Below are 25,056 nucleotides of genomic sequence, written 5' to 3'. Positions count from 1 at the left end.
TGGACATCATAACCAAGAAAACCACACAGATAAGGACATACAAGAACATGTAAATGTCTTTCTTTTCAAGGGACCCTTCCCAACTCTAGACTTTGCAGGAGTGTGGACAGAATACTATTAATTAGGGCTGTGCATGAATTCTAAATCTCAAGCCAAAACAGGGTGCTTTGGAGGAATTCGGAGTTTCTCTGAGGCTATGATCTCCCGGATCCTAGTTTGAGCACTCTAACCACTGCACCCTGCTCACTCTTGCCTGGCTGGAGGACAAAGAGGTGGAAAGGTAAGACTTTGCATTCACTGCCCCGCCCACTTTTGCATTTAGCCCCACCCACCACTGCACGTGAGGGACGTGGGTGGCGCTGTGGGTTAAACCACAGAGCCTAGGGCTTGCTGATCAGAAGGTCGGTGGTTTGAATCCCCGCAACGTGGTGAGCTCCTGTTCCTTGGTCCCTGCTCCTGCCAACCTAGCAGTTCAAAAGCATGTCAAAGTGCAAGTAGATAAATAGGTACCTCTCCAGTGGGAAGGTAAACGGTGTTTCCGTGTGCTGCTCTGGTTTGCCAGAAGTGGCTTAGTCATGCTGGCCACATGACCTGGAAGCTGTACGCCGGCTCCCTCGGCCAATAAAGCGAGATGAGCGCCGCAACCCCAGAGTTGTCCGTGACTGGACCTAATGGTCAGGGGTCCCTTTACCTTTACCAGTGCATGTGAGCCCCCAGGAGGGAATGTGACAGCTCAGTCGGTACAGCTTGAGACTCTTAATGTCACGGTTGTGGGTTTGAGTCTCACAAGTGGGGCAAAAAGATTGCAGGGGGGCTGGACTAGATGCCTCTCCCGGTCCCTTCCAGCTACACAACCCAACTCCAGCCATACGCTGCGATTATTTCTGCATGCATACAAAATGAGCTACTTCTCTTCTTAAATTGCCACCTGGTCTAACAATTAAATTACTGGGGATATTTAAACCTTGTCATTGACTGATAGGTTTGAAAACTGCCAGTTTTCTGTTGCCTGCCTGCCTCTCCCTCCCCCCCTCTGCTCCCCACCCCCTATTGCAGAAGGTGGGAAACCACCTACGATCAATAAATCAAATAAAGCCCTCGTCTTGCCTCCCTTTCAAGAGGAAAGTCAACCCGGTTGTTTATGACGGTTATTACATTATCTGCAGCAGTCAGGCGGGTGGCGGCAAGGGGGGGGAGGGGAAAGCGAGGGGGACGTTCCAAAGGGAATTTAATGAAGTGGTTCCAAATATTGTATCAAAATAAATGAAGTGAATAATGAAAGCGCCCGTCCCAGGTCCCTTTGACGACAAATAACCATTGCGCGAGCTCTCGGAGATGGGAGAGATGGATAGGCAAATTTGAAGGCGCCACTGTGGCACATTGTAGAATGGGGGACAATAGGCAGCGTTGAATGATGATGTATTTCAGACCAGTCTTTCTTCATGTCTAGGCAGGAAAATGATGGAGGAGGAGGAGCAGGAGATGGCAGTTGGGGATGATGACCTTAGCCTTTTTCATCACCATAGGTAATCTGGAATACGAAGACAATAGAAAGATGAGTTAGGGGAGGCCTTCTTTGTTGGTGTCAGGGCTAGTCACCCTGGAGTGAAGCAGCCACCTTGGGCCCCAAAAGTTGCCCCACTTCTATTGCCACCAGCAGAGAAGCGGGTTCTCTTTCCAGAATATGCTCCATGCCCTCCCTGGCTTTGCTCTCTGGGCCTCCTTCAATGCTTTTGCCTGGCTTGGATCTGTCATTGAGATGTGAGCATGCTTGCTGGCATGGGCGATGGAGGTGTTCGTAGAAACCTCTGTGAAATATACTTGGAGCCGAGAGTGGATTTCATGCTCTTTATTCAGCTCATAGTGGTGAGGAGGAATGGAAGTTCCCCCAGAATGTCTGCTTTATATACATTATTTATACATTGGGCCCCACGTGATTGGCTAATTCTGGGATTCACCTGTAGGGCAATCAGGTTGCGGATTCACTTCCACCTGGAGCTGGATTGGGTGGCTCCTGTGGGCCAATCAGACTGCCACATTTTGGACCCTATTGTTCTAGCACCAATCAGACTGCTGCATTCTGAATATTATTGTTCTAGGGCTAATCAGACTGCTGCATTCTGAATCCTATTATTCTAGGGCTAATCACACTGCTGTATTTTGGATCCTATTCAACTCAGTACATAACAGTCTGGCTTTTTCATACAGAGGCAAGAGTTGTATTGTTGTTCCACCTGCATAGGCCTCTGGCCCCATCTGCCACTGGCATGTGTCCCCGAGAGGTTGCCCATGAGCAAATGTGGCCCGTGGGCTGAAAAAGCATTCCCTGCCCTTGCTTCCATTCTTCCTGTTGACCAGTTGGCACCTGTCTGTCTCAGGAGACAATGTAGGACTATGCCTATGAGGGTGAAGTCCATTTGCTGGACGTCACAGCACAGGGGTGCCATCTCGCCCTCAGGTGTGTATGACGTCGCATATTAGTATTGTGGTGACAACCGCGGGCTCCTTTTCCTCCTCCTCTTCTACTGAATTTGGTCCAGTAACAGATATTTGAGCAGGGGTGTGAACAGGATTTTGCCCCTGTCAGCAATTGTACTGCAGCATTCTGCATTAGCTGTAGTTTCCAGACCAAATACTAGGAGGTCCCCACATAGAATGCATCACACTAACCCAGACTTTGGTGAAGCTATCCCAGTCCAGGGACTGGCCAAGATGTCGCTGGGGGGCAAGGTTGGAGGGCAGTAATTTGGGCCAGATTGTTTTATTTCGGGGAATGTTGATCCCTGGACTAGCCAGAAGAGGTTCTCCTCCCCTAAAAAAGAGAGAAAAACATGTTCCATCCTCGGCTGAGTTTTCTTTAGCCTAACTCTGTTCCACTTTGCTGTCAGCTCACCCCCCCCCCCCAATTTCCCCTCTGAAGCGATCACACTAAGAACCTTAGCAGAGCATTCCTGAAAATTCAGAAAAGGGGATTTTCCGACAAGCATTAGGAAAATTAAACTTCTCAAGAGCTGCCTCAATCTGGCAAGCTATTTTGAGCTTCCCCAAAGTACAGTGAGTGAAATTGTTGACCAGGGAGGGTTGTGGGGGGATCAGAGGAAGAAAAGTGTAATAAGCAAAAAATGAGGAATTAAGATCAGAAGCCCTCGTCCCTGGGCTTCCGTGGGGCTGAGGTCTAATCGCTCCCCACTGCCCACACAATGGTAGGTAGCACCTTCAGAGATCAACGCTCTGTGGCAGTATCACAGAAAAAAAAGTCAAAAACCCTCTGGGTGAGCAGACTGGGAGCGAAGGCTGGGGCTGGGTCAATAACATCTCACAGCAAAGCGCCGAATCTGTGAATTTTTCAGGGCCTGCTCACAAGGGAAGTCAACAGAACTAGGCCAAGGTGAAGTCATAAAACAGAACGTGGTCCAAAGATGTGGGGCTGGGGAGAGGAATGGGGGAGATAACTAGGTTGGCCATATTCTGAAGAGCAAAAACCCAGACACATTTGGGAGACACACCCCACCATCCCACATCTCTGTCACTTGCCCCCTCACTGACGCCTTCCTCGCCCGCCTGCTCTCCGCTTCCCTCCCTCCCCTCTCTTATCTTTACTGTATTTGGCCTCCTGCTCATGAGACACTGCATCTCCAGGTGATGGGAGTTTGAGTGGTCCTGGAAAAGCCATGCAAGGCCTAGCAGCCGCCGGAAACAACATGAGGCCAAGCACGGCTCCATGAAGGCTCCCTCTTTGTCGTCCTTCCCAGGGGCATGGTGCCATTCACTGGTGATGTGTGTGAAGACACACACCAGGCAGGGGCATAGCTCGGTCACCTGGCCCTCACCACCACCAGGTGGGTGCTCGCATGTCAGACAGGTACTGAGGGTGTTCTCTGGTACCTCCCATGCCTTGCCACTGGTGTTTCTGCTGGCAGGTGAAGACCTTGTTCCATCAGGATTTGGGGAAATGACTTTTAATGGTGTTCTGTTTTGCTTGTGATTGTCTATCTGTATGATATATATATATATATGCTTTTAATTATTGTCCCCCCCTATATTTTTAGCTGTTCTTATTTTAACTGTAGTCCACCTTGAGTCCCTGTCAGAAAAAAGTGGGACATGAATAAATATATACAGTGGTACCTTGGTTCTCAAATGCCTTAGTACTCAAGGAAAGTAGAACCCAAACACTGCCAAACCGGAAGTAAGTGTTCCGGTTCACGAACTTTTTTTGGAAGCCGAACATGCTCTGTTTTGAGAGCCACACTTCCGTTTTGAGTGTTACGCTGAGGTCTGTCTGTTGTTGCTATTTATTTTGCGTTTTTGTTTCTGCGGCTTTTTGTGTGTGACTGCGTGGAGCCCAGTTCAGCTACTGGTTGATTGATTATGTGACTGCATTACATTGTTTATTGCTTTCTTTTTATGGATCAGTGGTCTTGTTAAATAGTAAAATTCATGGTAAATTGCTGTTTTAGGGATTGTTTTTAAAAATCTGGAATGGATTAATCCATTTTGAATTATTTTTTGTGGGAAAGTGTGCCCTGGTTTTGGAACACTTTGGTTTTGGAACGGACTTCTGGAACAGATTAAGTTTGAGAACCAAGGTACCACAGTAATGATGATGTTGACGATTTTTGAAAACATTGCTGTTTACCCAGGCATCTGACGACAGAAATATACTGTTCCTAGCAACCCTGAGATCACTGTTTGAGATTTTAAAAATAGAATATTCTTAACCGTAACTGGTTTTAGAATGTCTTGACTGTTTATGGAATGGTTTTGTTTTGTTTTGAAAATAAATTATTTTATTATGGATGTGTTTGCAATCCTGGGTTCATTTGGGAGGAAGCATGGATATAAATTAAATATGCAAATGAGTAGTAACACTGACCCTGCAGAGTGGTAAAAGCACAACCAATTGAAAATATGTTAATTATACAGAAGGTATTGGAGCTTGTCGTATCTATATCTGAGTTTTCACAAATTTTTAAAAAACTTTGTGATTGGCCAAGACACCCATTTGGGTCTTGGATGAGGTTCTAGCCAATGACAGGAAGCCATCTGCTTCTCCAAAGCCCCATTGTGCTGTGGGAGCAGAGAGGCTCAGTGGTAAATCTAACTGATGTGAAGCGAGTGTGTAGGCAGAGAGAGAGGTTCTCCATAAAGAATGACACATCCTCACCTGCTCTTTGAGTTGAATTGCAGCAGCATGAAAGAATGGAGACAAAAGAGGGCTGGTTCGACCTTGGGATGTTGATGGGCAGCAGGAAAGGAATGCCAAGTGCTAAGAGGGAAGGTATTGATTGGACATGAATGGGATGAAGGATAACTGTCGGCTGCAAGGGGGAATTAATAGGTAAGGAGAAGAGAAACACATGGGGAGGGTTGGAGGAAGCTGGCAAGTGGGCGGAAGACAATGCAAGAATGATGGAGGCCGTCCAGGTGGGAAGAGAAAGTCACTGGGACATGGAAAGATGCCTTATTTGGTCCATCACAGGTGGCGCTATGGGTTAAACCACAGAGCCTAGGACTTGCCGATCAGAAGATTCGAATCCCCGTGACGGGGTGAGCTCCCGTTGCTCGGTCCCTGCTCCAGCCAACCTAGCAGTTCAAAAGCACATCAAAGTGCAAGCAGATAAATAGGTACCGCTCTGGCGGGAAGGTAAACGGCGTGTCCGTGCGCTGCTCTGGTTCGCCAGAAGTGGCTTAGTCATGCTGGCCACATGACCCAGAAGCTGTACGCCGGCTCCCTTCTCCTGTAAAGCGAGATGGGTGCCGCAACCCCAGAGTCGTTTGCGGCTGGTCTTAATGGTCAGAGGTCGCTAGACCTTTATAGGAATGTAGGAAGCTGGTGATACAGAGTTGGATCATTGTTCCATTCTCAGTATTGTCCTTACCAAGAGACACCAGGAATTGAACATGGGACCTTTTGCATGTGAGGCATGCAAGCCTTGGCCCTTCCACAAGTGGGGGTGGATCTGTCTTGCAGGGGGTACAAGGCATGACCCTGTCCACCTTGACCACTTATCCTTTCTCGGGCTGTTTTAAGAAGCCTGTGTTGTGTGGAATTTGGCTGGGATGGAAGCAACCAAACAAACAGGCATTAGCAGGGGCCTAGGAAGCACTGGTCCCTCTTCCCTGTCCATTAATATTCCACACCTGAGCCAGTCCACTGGTTTCCCCAGCACACAGCACTATGGACCAAAACCTGCCTAGATGAAAGTGTTCTTTGTCAATGGAGTTCCTAGCTCACATCACCGCGAAGGGAAATGTATAGGTGAGGCCAGACACAGCCTGCCTTAGATGTTCCAGGCCACTTAAACAGCGCTGCATTGATGGCCGTTGCACAAACGTCATCCAGCAGTTTAAAAATGCATTAATTGCATCTTTGTACAATAACCGAGGGGCAAAATGCCCAGGCTGAGCCCAAACGACTTCTCTCGCTTTGCGTTTGTGTCGGGCATATGAAAAGAGAAAAGAGATCTCCTCCTGGTTTCGGCACTTGCTGTAAAGGCCTTCACTTCATTTCCACGCTGTTCTGGCTTGCCATTTCCCCAGTGGCTGTCTTGCCCTTTGTTTGCAGACATTGCTGCTTAACCCCATTGCCTGCACTAACTGCATGGGGTGGGATTATGGAATAGATAGACCCTTGCTTCTCTTCTCATGCTGGGATGTGTCTTGAATCATGCCTTTGGCTTTCCTGTATGGAGGACAGAAGTGTGTGTGTGTGTGTAGAAATGAGCCCACTGTACAAAGGTAACATTTATATTCATTACCCCACCCACATTTGCCTCTGGCCTTGCCCAACCACTGGCATGTGGCCCCTGAAAGGTTGCCCAAAGGGAATGTGGCCCTCAGGCTAACAAAGATTCCCCTCCATTAGAGGAAGTGTGAATGTCCTAGTTGTTGAGTTTGACCATTCACTTTTTAATAGAAAGCTGCCATATATCAGGCTAGACCATTTGGTCTGCCTAGCATAGTGAGACAATGACTTCCCATCACAAGATCTTTCTGACTCATGATTCCAGGGATTGAAGCTGGGACCTTGCGCACAGGATCAGTTGAAGACACGTTGCTGTCTGAAATTAAGGACAAAATGGCACCCAACCTGCACTTCATGCAAAGGAGCCATCTGGACTGGCAAACGAACTTTCTGCCATCAGTGGAAACAACACAACAACTTTCTGAGAGCAGCATACCAGCTTAGGGTGTGCAGGGGAGGCCATGTGACACATGCACGGTGCTCTGTCCTGCAATACTTTGCCTTTGTTGCCTGCCCCCCAGAATCTGCTGTCCGAGGCAGCTACCTGACTCTGCCTAATGGTTGAGCTGGCCAAAGTCATAGAGCAATGCAGTCCTCACTGGATGACAATGCACATCTGTACCAACATCATGTGATCCACAGGGAGGGATGGGGGAGAAATTTGGTTCAGCTCACATTCAAAAGTGTATGTGAGTGTGCGTGCACGGGCGCAAACTGAAATGTAGGAGCCCTTCAAAATGTGCACTTCTCTCAATTTTGCAGTGCACTTCTCCAGTCAAATAATGCACACAATTACATGTATATTTTGGCAAAGTGTGCTTAAGAAGGCATATTTTAGCGAAGATAACATTAAAAAAAATTATATTAGGGGAGTATTCTTGGGAAACTGTATATATTGGGAGACATTTGCACTAAAATGCTGATGAATTTTCATGAGGATTAAGAAAAAATCGCAAACCAATGTGGAAATGAACTGAATTTAAGATTGAAAAATGGGAATCCGGGACAAACTGAAGCTGATAGATTTACCCATTGATGGCCGCTGAGAGATGACTGCCCACTAGTACTTAAAATGCTGATCCATACTTTTCTTAAAAACTAAATAATGTCTAGTCAGAACATTTCAGAGCCTGAAGTGGGCAAATTCACATGGTGATCCTCACCCTGGTTTAAAAATAACTGATTAGTTAGCTGCAAAAAAGTTTTGTTTTTAAAGAAATGATGCGGCAATTCTGCCACCTGCCATTGCATCTCATCTTTGCCCAATGGTAGGACCGGAATAAGTCACGCAATTTTGTCAAGCAGTTTATTCTACAGCTGGCTTGTCAGTTTGTTCTCTCTCCTCCACGCCCAAAGATGATTGTATCTGAAGTCCACCTGGTAGCTTAAACCCATTGCTTGGATGTTCACTCGCTGCTTTCTTCATCTGCGTTTCATCCATTATCTAAACGAAGTGTGAAAGTCTCTTCTGCAGCTACTTACCACAGCACTGTGAGCATGCAGAGTTCATTCATCTTCATAGTCAGCTAGCTGGGAAAAATAACTCCTGTTCTTAAATTGCATCTTTTGGCTGCCCCGATGTTCGTTTTCTGGATCAATGCAGATTATTATTAACTGGCAATTATTTTTACATTTGGTAGAGAGAAATAATCTCTACAAGGAAGAGGCAGATCACTGGCAGAGGAAGGTGCACCCAGACAGTATGATATAAATTCTCTAGGGCTGCATTTCTAAAGCATTAAAAATTAACCCCACCTCATTCTGACTTTATTTAAACATGCATATTCATCATTTGATGACTGCAACATCAAATGACAACTTGCATATCTCCCAAAGGTATATGAGACAAAAATTTCTGAATCTAGAAGCTTCCTAATCAAGGAGAGGGCTAGGTTGTAACTCTCCTTCCTGAAATAATAATAATAATAATAATAATAATAATAATAATAATAATAATAATAATAATAATAATAATAATAGAATTTTTATTATTTGTACCCCACCCATCTGGCTGGGTTGCCACAGCCACTTTGGGTGGCTTCCAACAAATATAAAAATATAATAAAACATCTAACATTAAAAACTTCCCTATAACAGGGCTGCCTTCAGAAGTCTTCTAAAAGTTGTATAGTTATTTATCTCCTTGACCTCTGATGGGAAGGTGTTCCACAGAGCAGGCGTGACTACTGAAAAGGCCCTCTGCCTGTAACTTCACTTCTTGTAGCGAGGGAACCCCCAGAAGGCCCTCAGAGCTGGACCTCAGTGTCTGAGCTGAACAATGGGGGTGGAGATGCTCCTTCAGTTATACAGAGCTGAGGCTGTTTAGGGCTTTGAAGGTCAGCACCAACACTTTGAATTGTGCTTGGAAATGTACTGGGAGCCAATACAGTTCTTTTAGTAGAACTGGTGTTACATGGTCCCGGTGGCCACTCCCAGTCACCAATCTAGCTGCCGTATTCTGCATTAGGTGTAGTTTCCAAGTCACCTTCAAAGGTAGCCCCATGTAGAGTACATTGAAGTGTTCAAACTAGTCTGGCAAGAGAGTTTGCAGGCAGGTAGGGTCTCAGCTGGCGTGGTGGAGCTGGTAGAGTGCAATGGAACTGTCTCAGGTGGAGCCACCCTGCACACAGAATTAACCTTTGCCTCCATGGACAGCAGTGAGTCCAAACTGACTCCCAGGCTGCGCAACTTGTCCTTCAGGAGCACAGTTACCCAGTTCAGGAGCAGGGAGTCCCGCACACCTGCACCTCAGTGATGTCTGGAGATTGGGCACTTTTAAGTCCCAGAGTCAGGACTTCAAAGCGTCATTGCAAAGAACCCTTCAGTGTACTTTAAAACGCCCAAGATCAAGGCTTTGCCATGCATCATCTGGTGGGCTGTAGAGCCAATGGACAACAAGGTGCAAACTTTAAGGCATTCACAGCCGCATCCCTACAGCTGGCTCTTTATTCCATCATCACAGATGTTTCCTTACCTGTTCTTTTTTTTCACTTTTTATGTGCTCTTTCGCACAACATGAAAGCCAGTCCTGGAAATCTAGGGGGATGTTGCAGAAGTTTAGCACTTACCTCCATGTTAATTGCTTCCAAAAAACAATCAATTTGCAACCCTGATGATTTGTGGGCATTTTGTGTTGATGGAATCTGGGGCAGTATACTGACATTCAGTTCCCACTATTTAAAATTTAGCACAGCATGGCGGCATATTGATGAAAAAGGCACAGTTTCAAAACACATAAGATACTGCAATGTAAAAGGAATGTTAGAAAAATCAGGACAGATGGGCTGACATTATAACAAGTAAAACTCTCACAATAAACCCCATGTCTGAATGCTGCCTGCTTGACCCACATCTGATGCCACATATGGGGGAAAAGGTCTTATGGGGTAAATTAGAAGCCCTGGCAGGTCAGGTTTGTCCTACTGGCCAGATGAGATTGCATGATATAAAATACCTGATTTTGCATTGGAATTTGCAGATTAGTATTGGTTTCCTGTGCAACCTCCCCACAAAATGGAATCTTGTTTACTATTTTTTTCAAAAAATTTATTTTCCCATGTAAGTTGCCTTTCATCAGAATATTTCCCAAACATATTTTTTTAAGAACCACTGAGCACAGGTCACAGTTGCTGCTTGGGACCTTTACTCAAAGTGCTCCTCAGGGTTCCATTGAAACCAAATCATCCACCATTTTAATTGTTCACAAATGGTTGTAGGTTATTTTGTTTTTGTTTTGTCCCAGTTCGCCAAATTAAAGGCAGAAAGGTGAGTGGAAAACAAAAAGGAAGCAAGAAAGCAAAAGGGTTTCTAGTGCACTGTTATGCATTTTCATGTAGCCGTTCCATATAGTTCCTTAGTTCTTTACATCCCCCTAAGTCCATGTCCTGACAAACCCACTTGATATCATCCTCACTGCTGGTCAAGATAGAGTTGACGGTAGGGCACCCGCCATCTGAGGAGATGGTGGTGAAAGTGGTGAACTTGACTCGCTTCCGCTTGGAGGTTGGCGAGGCGGTCTGCTCGCTCTTCTGCTCCTTCCCTTCGGGGGTGGCAGTGGGGTCCGAGGACCGGAAGACTTGGCCGTTGAGGTTCTTCTGGGTGTTGGCATCCAGGAGGTACTTGCTTTCCTCCAAGTCTATGCCTTGGTCAATGGCCGTGATGCACTCCTCTTGCTGGGTGGAAAAATTGAGGTGGTTCTCCAGCAGTTCTGTCCTATTGCTTAGACCTACCCAGTCATGAGAGTGGCTCAGGCCTTCTTGCTCTTCAAAGGGAGCCTGCTTGTGCCTATACTTCAAAGCAAAGGTGATGCAGTTGATAAGGAAGACTAGAATGGCCAGGCAAAAGACACCTAACAAAGCATACATCCCAATCTCCAAGTCACTTAGGCCCCTGGGTGTCTCCACAAGGTCGTTCTCTTCCAGATCTCCATTGCTCATTGGCAAGTCCACCTGTGCCGGCAAGCTGGTGAAGTCTATTGGGATGTTTTGCATATGGCTGTCATCATCTAGAAGGCTCTCGCGGTCCTCCTTTTTACTAAGAATTGACTTTTGTGTGATGGCCCCCCTGGTTTCTTCCTGGCCCATTGACGAGCTGTAATAAGGCCCATCTTGTCGAGACCTCTCCTGCAGGGTTGTCTTCTGACGCCTGTCGCTGGTGTGGTTTTCCAAGTGCACACTGGCCCCAACCTGCTTGCTGTCACTGGTGTTGGGGTTGGCATCATTTTGACCAAACTTGACCTTGATGTTCCCAGTCCCGACAGCCATGACGCTCTTCCTTTTAGATTTCTGGCATGATTCGCTGATCACCATCTCCACCTTCACCAACAGCCCCTGGCCTTCTGACTCAGCAACAACAAGGGGCCATTTGAATTTGGGGCTCTGGAGAACGGAGACCACCTTCTCATCTACAGATGTGGCCACCAGAGAGAAGTCCTTGACGTCATATAGGTCCAAGGGCATGACTGCCCCATCACTGAACTGGATCCAGCAACTTATAGCAGCTTCCTGTAGGGGAAATGATGACATCATCATTCTGAGAAACCCATCAGAGTTAAAAACCACAGGGTTGCTATAATACAAGGAGACAACATAAGAGGCATTTCAAGTTATGCATGGTGGGAAGAGAGAAAAGTTTTTCTTCCTATCTCATAACACTAGGACTCGGGGACCTCCAAAGAAGCTGAAAGTTGGAAGATTCAGGACAGACAAGAGAAAGTACTTCTCCACACAACACTTAGTTAAACCATGGAACTCAATCCAACAAAAGGTAGCTACTGCAGAAGCTATTGTGAAGTAACCAGAAAGCTTTCCTGAGGTCATACATCAACACAACATATATTTGTAGAAAGACCATTTGGAATGAAATTAAAACAGAAATAGACTTCCATCTAATTAAAAGCCGAGGACTGAGTACAGGAAGGTGCCTTATGCCAGGTGTGTCTATTTATTTCTGTATTGTCCATTCCAACTGGCAGAATCTCTTAAGGGTCTCAGAAAGAAGTAGAACCATGTTTATAGCTGGAGATGCCAGGGATTGAACTTGGGTCCTTCTGCATGTAAAGCAGGGGCTCAACCACTGACGTCACTTGAGCACCAGGGTGACACCATCTGATTGCTAAGTATGTATGGTTTCAGAAAACTGACCTTGCCGACCCAAACTGGCACAATTGGCAAGCCAAAATTGACCTGCAGGCCAGAAGTTCTCCACCCCTACCACACATGGCCATCCCAAAGCTCACACTGAGCAAACTGAACCTCCTTTTCCTTTTTTGGTTCACAGTGGAGAAATATAGAGCAGACCCCTTTCCCTATTCCTGAGCGTCCCACCGCCCCCCCCCTCCAAAAGTGCTTCAGTGGCAGATCAAAGAAACAATCTCTCCAGCCTGGAGACGCAGCTATGGAGGAAATTTAATTCCACACCGAGCCATTCGTTTTTATTTCAATTCTATGAAAAACAAGGGCTACATTTTAAATAGTCATAGGTAATAAGATTTGTTTTCCACAGAAGTGGTAAGAGACTTGTATCCCCCCTGAGGTCTCTGGTGCATGCTTTGAAACACTAATAAATTGCATGTCAAACAGCATCACAGGTGATTGGATCATTTACTACTGCTCTGTATTCAAACTGGGAGGGGGGCGCACAAGTAATTACTTATTATATTTATGATTTCTAAAAACCACTTTATATAAAAGTCTCCTTGCAAAGCACACAGGGCATGAGGGAATGCAGGCCTTGGACCTAGTGCTAGCCAGGAAGAAAAGCATCAGAGTCCTGAGGCTGCCAGGACTGAAAGGGGGCTTCTAAAAGCTCTTGGGCCAAGTTCAGGGTTCTTGTTTTATCTATCTTTATTTCACTTATTTACCACCTTTGTCTTCACATGGTTCTTCTCCCCATTTCAACCAGGAGCAGTTCATTCAGGACTGTGAGCCCAATTTTCTGGAACTCCCTCCTGGCTGAGATGAGACAAGCCCCTCTCCCTGTTGAAATTCGAGCAATTGCAAGTTGTACTATGTCTGTTTACTGAACTTAAGTCTTTTTGGGTTTGCTTTAAGCTCCATATTATCTTGATTGATGAGCTGTTTTATTATTTGGGCCATGCCCAAGACAATTTGCTTCCTGAGGCAAAGGACAAAATGGCGCACGTATGCAACCATTCCATATACAGCGGTACCTCGGGTTACATACACTTCAGGTTACAGATTCCGCGAACGCAGAAATCGTATCTTGGGTTAAGAACTTTGCTTCAGGATGAGAACAGAAATCACGTGGCGGCGGCGTGGCGGCAGCAGGAGGCCCCATTAGCTAAAGTGGTGCTTCAGGTTAAGAACAGTTTCAGGTTAAGAACGGACCTCCAGAACGAATTTAGTATGTTACCCGAGGTACAACTGTACAGGAACAAATCTTGGCAACAGGGCATGGCAAGGGCAGATCAGCAGGGTGCTTATAAAGCTGGAAGGCAAAGTGCATGACACACAGCTCTCCCCTCCAATAGAAGGGGATGGTTAGGGAACTGAGGAGGAGGATTTGAACAGCACCACAGCCTCCCAGCAGATTCTGCCTGAGGCAGTCACCTCACTCAGCCCAATGGCAGGACTGGCCCTGCTGTCTATACAACTTTGTGACCATCTATGGAGAAAACCAGTCTCTCAGTGGACCAGATTGGGATGGACCAGAACCCAGGGCCAAAGCATCCTCCGGGCATGCAGAAAGTCCCAGGTCAGCATCTCCAGTTAGGCTTTCTGTCTGAAACCCTGAAGGGCTACTCTGTGCTGAGCTAGATGGGTCAAAGGTTGGATTCAGTATAAGGCAGCTTCCTAGATAATAAATAGATAAACCTTGACAAGTTCCTGACAATGCTGACACTGTGTGGAGGCTCTTACTGTATGCTCAACATCACTCCCGCTTTCCCCTCGCCAACTGCTTTGCAAACCCACCCAGTATTGACCTTGGACACAGCGGAAGGATCACTTACAAGCTCCTTGAGCTCTTTTCTAGTTTTTGGCCTGCCACCTGGTTTCATTTCTTCCCCTGACCCCCCACTGCACTGAAAGGATAGATTCGGATATGACTCAATTTCCTTGGGAAGTGAAATGCACAGCTGGCTGGGGGCTTAGTGCCACCAAGCCTGCTCCTTTTGAGCTGATTTCAAGGTAGCGATTTTTAGCTCTGCTGGTCAACAAAGGATGAACTGCCTGTTCTGGCTTTCTAGCCGTGTGTCACTTGATTGCTGAACGCTACAAAGAGAAAGAGAGAGAATGTGCATTGGGGAAGGGGGAGAACTTTATTCTGAGTGCTCTACCAAGGCCTCAGCCTTAGGTCATCTCTTCCCATCCCCACCAAAACCATCTGAAAGAGAGATGAATGAGCATCATATGAATGAGCAGGAAATTTACCCAGTATTCACCGTCTAATTTGCCAACGCCTAAATGATATTGAGCGTCAGAACAACTTGGCCACAATAAGGAAATTTTGCCCATGGTACGACCATTTTCCATCCTCCCACTTTGATTCTCTGGCACCCTATCTGTATAACCTAGCAACTCCAAAATATAGACGTGCTTTTACCCTAGCAAGATTGAATGTATTGCCCTCAGCTGTACTTGAGGGACGATTCCAACAGATTCCGTACGTAAAACGCTTCTGCCCATGCGGATATGGCAGCACCGAATCAGTGGCACATGCCCTCCTCACAAACACACTTTACAAAGACCCGAGGAACGGGATTATCACCCCTCTTTTATTGCCCATTCCGGGTCGCCCAACCACTGCCACAGTGTCTTTTCTCTTGGCAGATCAAGAGAAGGAGATGACTGCAAAGGTTGCAAGGTTTCTAGCCTGGGGCAATCAGAATAAGGTCCACTATTTTATTGCTGATTCAGGACCCTACACTCTGTTTTATATAATCAACCTTTTATTTTGTTCTGTGCATATCACAATGTTTTTTGTTGCTATGGCCGACGGCTGACGCAAATAAAGTTTCATTCATTCTTCATTCTTCTACCCAGTATTTGCTTTGATAAAAGGGTTTCAAGGGGTGGAACACAACTTGAGGGTCAGCAACTGGCAGTTCTTGGGCCGAATGAACGCACAGAAAGCCAATCTCATACACAAAAGAAGTCTGTAAATAGGAATGGGAGAATCTCTCAATTTCGTTTGCCCCCAGTTTCTCGTTTTTCCACGCATCAGTTCAGTTGTGCACATTGCTGCCTCACTTTGAGTTTTATTATTTTTTAAGTCCTCATGAAAATTCACCAGCATTTTAGTGTGATTTTCTCCTAAAGTACAATATGTGTGCAATTTTGTCCAACATACACCCCCCCCCGCAAAAAAATATAACTCATTTTTATGTTACTTTTGCTAATGATGGAGGTAGCTGCCCCTGCTCACCCTGCCTGCCAACCTCACCTACTGGGGCCCCAATTTGAATAAAATATGGGGGGGCAGGTAATCCCCACCCTGCATAATTGATCAGTCCCCTTTACTCCTCAACTACATCCTTGCTTCTCCCCTCACAGCTTACCCCAAGTCCTACCCCCCCATTTAAAGGGGAGGCAGGTGCTTCACAGTGTGGTCTTGGTGAAATGGATTATAGTTCTATTTAAGTTATAAGCTTTGATTTCTTAATGTGCATATTTGTCCATTGTATGCAAATCTGCATTCTCCTTTGTCTTCTTTCTTGGTGGACTACAACTCCCATAATGCCTAGCTAGCAGGATCAGCAGCCAGAGAAGATGGAAGTTATAGCCCAACAGCATCTGGGACCCCAAGGTTGAGAAAGTCTGCTCTGGATGGTTCCTCCAGCCTCCATGCATTCCAAACGTTCCTCAGATGAAAACAAGGACATTTTTCACTCCCCTGCAACTGACCCTCCTCGATTTCACATTTTTGCACTGACCCCCCTCACAGAGCATTTCCTTTTTTAAAAAAAAAGAATTTTATTAAGTTTTTCAATAGTTATATAAAAACAAAACATGACAATAATGAAAAAACAGACAAAAGAAAAACAAGACAAAAAAAAGAACAAGTATAATTTCATTCCCTTTTTTTCTTATACCTTACTTTCCCGACTTCCCCATACCTCCCCTCTCTGTATTCCAATTTGTTATATTAGTTCAGCAAATCCTTCCCCTTAATTTCATTTAATTTTTAACCCTTCTTTTCTTACTACTTATCCAATCCGGCTGGAAACCACACAATTTCTAAACCAACGTCATTCTAACATTCATTAATTTTGCAGTATTTCTTAAGATAGTCCTTAAATTTCTTCCAATCTTCTTCCGCTGTCTCTCTCCCCTGGTCTCGGATTCTGCCAGTCATTTCTGCCAGTCCCATATAGTCTATCACCTTCATCTGCCATTCTTCCAAGGTGGGTAGGTCTACAGAGCATTTCCTATCAAAAGAAGGGCGAGTACTGCCACCTCTGTCAGGGACTGTGCTGAGGAGGGCTACACTGAGGAGGAATGGTGGGAGCCACCTGCTCCTGCTCCTGAATCTTCCCAGGAGCAGGAGGACAGCATAGATTTGGAACAGTGGTTTGCAGAGGGGCCTAGTTCAGAAGGCAGAAGCTGGGAAATACTGGGTGGGGAGCAGCTAGCAGAAGAAATACTAGAAGAGAGAGAGACTTAACAGATTCACAGTCTCTGGATAGCATCCACCCCCCTTCTCCAAAGTCATGGAGAGCTCAGAAAGTGCCAGAACAGAAGGCACAGAGGGTACAAACTCAGATTACAAGACGTAGGAGTGACGTAGATTAATAGGGACAGAGGGCGGAGCATCCCTTAATTGGGAGCACCGCCACTTCTATGAGATGTTGTCAGGGACTCAGGAGCAGAGGCACAGGGGAGAGAGGAAATGGAGAGCGAAGGGGAAGAATCTGAGGGCAGCGTAGGGGAGTATGACAGTGGCACGAGAGATTCCATGAGCTTCTCCAGTGAATCAGAAGATTCCCAGAGGGGGGCGCCGAGGGCCAGGGCAAGGGGGGTCCCAGGGGGGATGCACCAGAAGCAAGGGGCCAGCGGGGACTCCCAAAGCAGCAGCGGGAGATCAGGACCAGCTCCCCCACCAGAGCGTAGTGGGGGGGAAGAGTCCCATGTATCAGGGCCAGCGTCTCCTCCAGCAGGGAGAGAAGATGAGTCAGGGCTGACCACGCCTCTATCAGAGAGTGAGGGAACGGAGGGGAAGTCAGGTCCAGCTAGCCTCCCCGAAGGGGGAAGCAGTGACAGGAGCAGTGTAACGGTCAGGAGAAAGGTTGCCGGCTGGGCGCGCGCGCCAAGTTCGAATGTACAGGCGCGCGGGACAGCAGAAAACCCGGTTCTTTGTTCTCTTGCTATGATTATTAAAGATTCTAACTGGTGAGACGTTCCTTTCGTTTGATCTCTTATCTACTGCCACGGGGGGGGGGGGGGGGGCTGATTCCCTGAAGTCTGACAACCACTTGACCAACAGGACATATGCCCTCCCCCGTTTGGAGAAATCTGCTTAATCCCCATTTCACTTCATTTTATTCTTGGGTAGATATACAAAAAGAAAAACACACACTGATAAATAAATTTTAGAAAGGGGCAAGATTAGATGTGAATGCACAAAGCATATAAATAATGATGATGATGATGATGATGATGACTCCTTAAGCTCAGCTCTGCTCTGCCTTTCTTCCTGCCCAAGGTAGCCCTGTCCTCTGCCTGCCTCTCAGAGCCGGCCATGTCAAGTGAGTCTGGGCCCCAACGGCAGCAGCCTCTCCTCCTTCTTGCTGACTCTCCAGCAGCTGCTACAAGCTGTCCAAGAGAGGAGGCTGGCAGCGGAGGCCATGGGTTGCTCCCTTGCAGCCACAGCTGCCACCACCGCCATTGCTTGGGACAAGGGCCAGCTCTCCTCCTCCCTGAGCTTGGCAGCGGTTGGCACTGGTGGGGGAAATTGGGACATTCTGAGATCATATCAGAAAGCCCGGGTGGCTTTCCAAATTCTTGGACTCTCCACTTGGAGGGTATATGCTTGGCTGGCTGGGAATTGCCCAAGTACAGTAGGCCTCAGAAATGGTGGCTTGTCGTTAGGCAAACGAGGCTTCCTACCTGTTTTGGCACCTGGAGGATTTCCTGGGCTACCGCTGTGGCAAAGATGGCCTTGTTGCTTCCTGGGCTCAGTTGTAAGGAGAGGGAAAGCCCAGTCACCAGTTGGACCCCAAGGTCAGTAATAGTCACCTTCTCGTCAAGGACAGTCACAGTCTTTTCAGCCAAGATGGCGTCAGAAAGCGGAGACAGAATCTGTTCAGGAAAACCGAGGTAACCCCATCAGAAGTCGCAAGGAGAGTCATACATCTTAAAACCATATATATATATATATATATATATATATATATATGTATAAAACATTTCAGTCCCAACTTTTCTTGATGGATTTATTTATTAGCAGACTACCAATAAATATTCCCTGGGCGGCTTATGACAAGCTTGCCCAAGACAGCTAACAACAATACTAAGTAGAAAACAAATTGAAGGTAGCAGCAAAATCTATCAAATAATAAGCACCAAGTAAGCAATTATGGGTGGTGCTGTGGGTTAAACCACTGAGCCTAGGACTTGCCGATCAGAAGGTTGGCGGTTCGAATCCCCGCAATGGGGTGAGCTCCTGTTTCTCGGTCCCAGCTCCTGCCAACCTAGCAGTTTGAAAGCACATCAAAGTGCAAGTAGATAAATAGGTACCACTCCGACGGGAAGCTAAATGGCGTTTCCGTGCACTGCTCTGGTTTGCCAGAAGCAGCTTAGTCATGCTGGCCATGTGACCCGGAAGCTGTACGCCGGCTCCTTCGGCCAGTAAAGCGAGATGAGCGCTGCAACCCCAGAGACGGTCACGACTGGACCTAATGGTCAGGGGTCCCTTTACCTTTTCCTTTAAGCAATTATGGAAGAGCAACAGCAGCAGCAGCAACAACAACTACCACAACAACCACAACATAAATAGTAGGAATGGAAATCAATAATTGATTCTTTGAAGGAAGCTTTCACACAAGAGGTAACACGGCATCTATCAAATGGCTGAGATGACCGTAGGGTAGAAGTCAACCTGGTACCCTCCAGAGACTCATTCCAGGCCATTCACCATGCTGGGCTGGGGTTGATGGGAGTTGTAGCACAATGACACCTGGAGAGCATCATGTTGCCTCAAAGGACCAGCTGTGAAAAAGGCCCTCCTGAGAATGGGAACCCTGACAAAAGACAAATCTTGCAGGTATCCTGAAAAGGGAAGAAACTGCAAGGCTGCAGTTAGGGATGGAAGAGAATCGAATTCAATTCACATTTGCTTGAAAATTTGCACCTTCCAGGCTAATAGTACGTGTATTGAAAAAAACAACCAGCCTTTGAGTTTCACACTTCTATGAATTTCATAGTAATGTTTTTGCTCAAAATATGTTTGAAAACACACTTTAAAATTACGTTATTTTAGGATCATATAATTTAGAAATGCGTAGATGAGCTAAAATACCTATTAAATATTTTGTGATCACATGCTATTTCAATGCATAGTTATTGGTAATTTTAATACATATATTACATTGTTTTATGTAGACCGCTTAGAGGATTTTGCCCCTTAAGCAGGATACAGTGGTGCCCCGCAAGACGAACGCCTCGCAAGACGAAAAACCCGCTAGACGAAAGGGTTTTCCGTTTTGGAGGCGCTTCGCAAAACGAATTTCCCTATGGGGTTGCTTCGCAAGACGAAAAAAATCTTGCATCCCCCCCACGGGGTTTTTTCGCTTTTTTCGCCCTTTTCTTAAGCCGCTAAGCCGCTTATCAGCTGTTCCGCTGATAAGCCGCTTAACAGCTGATCGCTGGAAGCCGCTTGACAGCTGTAGCGCTAATCCGCTAAGCTGTCAATGGGCTTGCTTCGCAAGACGAAAAAAACCGCTAGACGAAGAGAATCGCGGAACGAATTCTTTTCGTCTAGCGAGGCACCACTGTATAAACTTTGTAACGTAAATAAGCTTTTTGAAACAAACAGGTTTTTTTTTTTAAAAAAATTGCAGTTTAAAACAAAACTAGGATGGAACAGACTTATGAATGAACACAAGCAAATCTGACTTATTTAATATTCCGTTGTTGTTTGTTGTTGTTGTTTTTATCCTGCCTTTCCCCCAGATCAATAAAATTATCAGCTCAAATGGCAGTAGATAGTTCTATCTATCTATCTATCTATCTATCTATCTATCTATCTATCTATATGAACAGACATTTCTGTTAATTCCAATGTGAAGCATCATTTTTTAAAAAAAATATTCTTTCTCCCCCCCCCCCCCTTCCTGTTGTGTAGGGTGGAATGACTCTTCTATTATAGTTCCTGCTGCAACATATATCTACATCATCCTTCTTGGCTGAAAAAGATTGTTTCCCCCATATGCTAATTTAACCCACAGATTCATTGATTAATTGACTAAAAAGTCATACAATTATTCAATCACATTTCCTTCAATCAAAATTAGTGATTGAAAACAAACAATGGGGACAAATTATGGGCAGCTAAACAGAACCCCTCATTATGTTTTCGTCTCCCTTCCCTCCTGTCTCCCTCTGTTACCCATTCCTACTGTCTGACCTTAGATTGAAAACCCATCGGGGCAGTGACCTATCTATATATATATATTATTTTTGCTTGCATTACAGATGACTCTGAAGAGAAGACAAGCAAGGCTTATGAAAAGTGAATTAAACAAGATGGATGTGAGCTGAGCTATCGCTCTCTAAGATCTTAGCATTTCAAAAGCAGCTGACTTTGACGATTTCTCGAGTGACAGGCTATACATATTCTTTCAAGTGGATAGGCCAACTAGCCTTCCCCGCCTCCCTCCCTCTCGCTTCCAGTTCCCTTCCCAGATATACATTCTCTATATTTATGGACAGTCACAGAAGGCAAGATGAGACTCTCAGCTTTTGCAACATATAAATATAGATTGCTACCGAGGGCTGCAGTCTCCCCACTTCCTAAAGGCTACCTGTTGAGGAAAAGCAATTTGGTAAGGATAAGGGGCAAGTGGTCTGTGAAGCAGGGCAGCTCACCTGTCTTCTGAGCACTGAACATCACTGCTGGTTCCTGAGAGGGAGAGGGGCAGGAAGGGCAGCATGGTGCAGGTACAGCAGCAGAGCCAATCCGACACTCCTGCCGCCATGCTTGGACCACGGTGAGCTCCTTGCATCTTGCCTTTCCCCCTCTCAGGAACTGGCAGTGGCTCTGTGTGCTTGGAAGGCCTGTGCTCTCTGCTCACTGCAATGGGAAGGGCCAAGCCCTACCACAAGGCAGAGTGAGACAGCTTCCATAGCCAACAAATGCTGAGGGACGGAAACTGGCTAGGAAGGTGTGCCATGTGGTCTGCCCTGCAGCTCCTAAGCTAGCTGGCTGCCCTTGCATGGCTGGCACACCTATGAGGTGATCTGAGGTGACCCACCTCACGCTGCATGTTCTGGGGGGGGGGGGGCAAGAGATCTGGTCTTGGTGGTTTCCAATTAAGCTGAAGATGTAGCCAAAAGCCAAAGCCAAGGACAGCAGCAGCTTTGGCTCATGGAATGGTCCTATTTTTCCAAGACTCTCAGGCATATCCGTTTCGGAGGCTGAATTCGGCTCACCAGTCGGCAGTTGATATCCTGGGGTAAAATCCTAAAAAAAACCTCAACAACATCAATCCTAAAAAAAAGGTATGGTCAACAACTTTGGTTGGCCCTTTGGTTGGCCCACACGGTCCTTCACTTCATCAAATCTGGCCCTCTTTGAAAAAACGTTTGGACACCACTGACTCAAGAAGGAGCACTCCTGCAAAATGTCTGCATTTCTGTTGGTCTCCTCCCACCGCACCAGGGCACGGGCCCAGATCTGTGAGGAGGAAGTCTTGGTGGCCCACCTTGTCTCCAGTGCCAAAAGGTCTTGGGCCAGTCCTGGCTACTGGGATATGGCCAAGGCATTTGTCTATTGCCTAATAAGCACCTTGGGAAGTTCTATGTCATAAAAAGTGGTGTTTTCAAAATATAATATAGAAAGTTTTCATTAAAAAAGAAAATATTGGGGGGGGGAATACAAACTGGGCGCACCCCACCTCTTTCCTCCAACCTATAGCACTGAAACGAAGAGAGACTGAAAGCTGCTAATATCAGTATGAAGGGAAATGTTAACACAATCATATATTATGGAATGTGGCAGGTACACTTTGTCCTGTAGAGCCTTTGTTCGTTTACTGGATGAACGGAAACCAGTCTGCCATGAAAGTCTCTTTCTCTTTTGCCCTCTAGCCACACAATGCCAGTTTTAGGTCAGTTTTTCAGAAAGCGCTATGTCCTAAATTATGGTATACAGTTTTTGTACTTTTAAACCCTTCATTTCTTTCCAGTTTCCAGCTGTCAATATATTCTTGCTCCCATAAACCGATAACCAATTAAATGTGTATATAATGACCCATGGCTTTCTCCACTGAATATACCCAACAATACTATTTCAGGAGGCTCCCCCACCCCCCAATTTTCTCAATATTTTTGTTATTTCTACAAAGATCTCTTCCTATAACTGGGGAACTTTGGGACAGTCCTACCACATATGTGTGAAACAACCATGAGCTGTACACCCCCTCCAGAAAGTAGGTGAGTGGGGTTTATCCATTTTAGCTATTTTTGTAGAAGTTAAATGTCAGGAGAAGCAGTGTGGCATAGTGGTTAGAGCGTAGGACTAGGATTTGGGAAACCCAAGTTCTATTTCCCACTTAGGCATGGAAGCCCACTGGGTAATCTTGGGCCAGTTACCACCTCCCAGCCTGACCTACCTCAGAGGGATGTTGTGAGGATGAAACGGAGGGGAAGAGAACTACGCATGCCTCAAAGTCCTTGGAGGAAAGGTGGGACATAAATGCAATAAGTGATGGTTATTGTGATGGCCTGGGACTTGGGCTCAGGCTCAGAACCAGAGGAGTCTCAGTCTGCACCGGATCCTTTGCCTCAGGCGGCATCTGGACTAAGTCTGGGGCCTGACCCTGAAGAGTCCCAGTCTGCACAGGTTCCCCTGCAACAAACACCAGCTGGGCCGAGTCAGGGGCCTGAGCCTGCCCTGGCTCCAGATGTGGGGATTACCTCGTTGCCTCCAGCTGGGCCATCACTTACAGCTGCTCCACTACCAGTTGGGTCAGGGGAGGCTGAGGCGGCCCCTGGGTCTAGTAACCCACCAACTTCTGCTGAGCTGCTGAGACTAAGGTCTGAGAGAAGGAGAGACCTGAGTGCTCACCTTTGGGCGAAACAGGGAGGTGAGTCGCCGGGGGATCATGACTGGCCGTTACCCCAACAAAGATAAAAGGCTGTCGGACCCCGCCCCAGGTTGCGGGAGCAACATTGCTGTATGCCAGACCCTGCCTGAGAACCTGTGCCTGTCCTTGCCTCGTTTCCTGTCTCGTGTCCTGCCTTGACCCTGTTGGACTAACTCATTGTGGAACCTTCAGATTATGGACCAGACCTGGACCGCGGTTCTTGGGTTACCCCCGGGCCCAGCACAATGATGATGATGTTGATGTGGATAATGATACTTTATGTATTATTTTCAAATAGTTTTTGAAAGACATTTTGCATCATCATGCTGGTCTAGGTGAATATTTGAACTGATCCAGAATGGCTGCTCTCCTGCTCTTTCCCAGCATTCCTTTCCTCCTACCTGAATCGTCGTCATCCCCAGCTCTTGTCCAACCAGCACCTGCCCGTCTTGCAGCTTTGCGATCCTCGGCTCTTCCACTTGTATGAAATCGCTCACCAGCTCAGTGATGTCGACTTGCCAGTCTGAGCCCAGCAGGTAGGCCATCTGCCCGCCAGGATCTGAGGGTTCGGCTACGAACTGTGTGAGCACCCGCACCATGGCATGCTGGTACTGGAGGGTGCAACCTCTTCCCTTCCGCTCATCCTCCTCTTCGTCATCGCTGTCCCTAGCTGGCCTGTCAAGGCAAAAAAAAGCAGAGGGGTTGGGCAAAGAAGAGCACCTTAAGGTTGTCTTAAAATCCTCCCAGTGATAGGGACATAGGAAGCTGTCTTGTATCAGGTCGGAATATTCGCCTAACTGGCCCAACGCCATCCTCTTTAAAGAAGGGTCTTTGGCTGCGAGTGCCTGTTCCCAAGCAGGGGAACACACTGAGGACCCCAGCAGGATTGGATCCTACATTCAGCAGCTGGTGAGTGGAGGATTCAATCCTGAGGGCTACAAGGTCTGCTCTGCCAGCATGTTCGCTGCAGAGAATGCAGTGGCAACGAGGCACCCAGCAGGATTAAACCTTCTCTCTTCAGTGTGGTCAGAGAGTGCCCTTCTCCCAAGTCTCTATTTAATTAGGGTTTATAACCCCTGGGTCTGGATCTGCTGGATCTGGGTTGGGTACTCTTTGGGTCAACTTGGGCCAGGGGTGGGGGGATCCCGAGATAGGGTCCCAGATCAGGCCAGGGAGGTTCTGCACAGCCCTAATGACAACCATCTGCATAGAGTGCATGGCCTGCATCTAGACCCGATAGAACAACCTCAGTCAAAAGCCCACCTCTTATTTGAGACGATGGGGATCCGCCACCCCTTGATCTGATTTAACTCTGTGTCCGAGACCTCGATCTGCAGAGGGAGGCGGGGCACCCACACGGTCATCTCCAGGGGGGCACTCAGATGCTGGTACATGAAATGGACACGGACGTTTGATTTCCCTTTCATTTCCTTCCCGTTGACAAAGACGTAGTCGCATCTGTCGGAGACCTGGGAACAAGAGGAGAGGTGGGTGAAGGAAAGCAACAACAATGAAGTCCCTAGGTGAAACCATCAAATCTGTA

General features: G+C 46.7%; 1 protein-coding gene across 2 annotated transcripts in view; it reads right to left on the bottom strand.

The window, feature by feature from the left end:
• Positions 1-10,100: 10,100 nt before the first annotated feature.
• LOC310833895 (transmembrane protein 132D-like) overlaps positions 10,101-25,056 on the bottom strand; it is a 455,572-nt gene continuing 440,616 nt past the window's right edge. For both annotated transcript variants that reach the window (XM_083717002.1, XM_083717003.1), the window contains 4 exons: positions 24,777-24,982; positions 23,915-24,188; positions 18,316-18,507; positions 10,101-11,751 (listed from right to left, as the gene is read on the bottom strand). In XM_083717002.1, coding sequence (XP_083573128.1) covers positions 10,567-11,751; positions 18,316-18,507; positions 23,915-24,188; positions 24,777-24,982 — 1,857 coding nt within the window. In that variant the 3' untranslated portion in view covers positions 10,101-10,566. The remainder of the gene's footprint in view (positions 11,752-18,315; positions 18,508-23,914; positions 24,189-24,776; positions 24,983-25,056) is intronic.

This window comes from Podarcis gaigeae (assembly GCF_964106915.1).
Source record: "Podarcis gaigeae genome assembly, chromosome: 16".
NCBI lineage: Eukaryota > Metazoa > Chordata > Lepidosauria > Squamata > Lacertidae > Podarcis > Podarcis gaigeae.
Note: the sequence above shows the minus strand (reverse complement) of the source record. Positions and strands in the feature narration are given on the sequence as shown.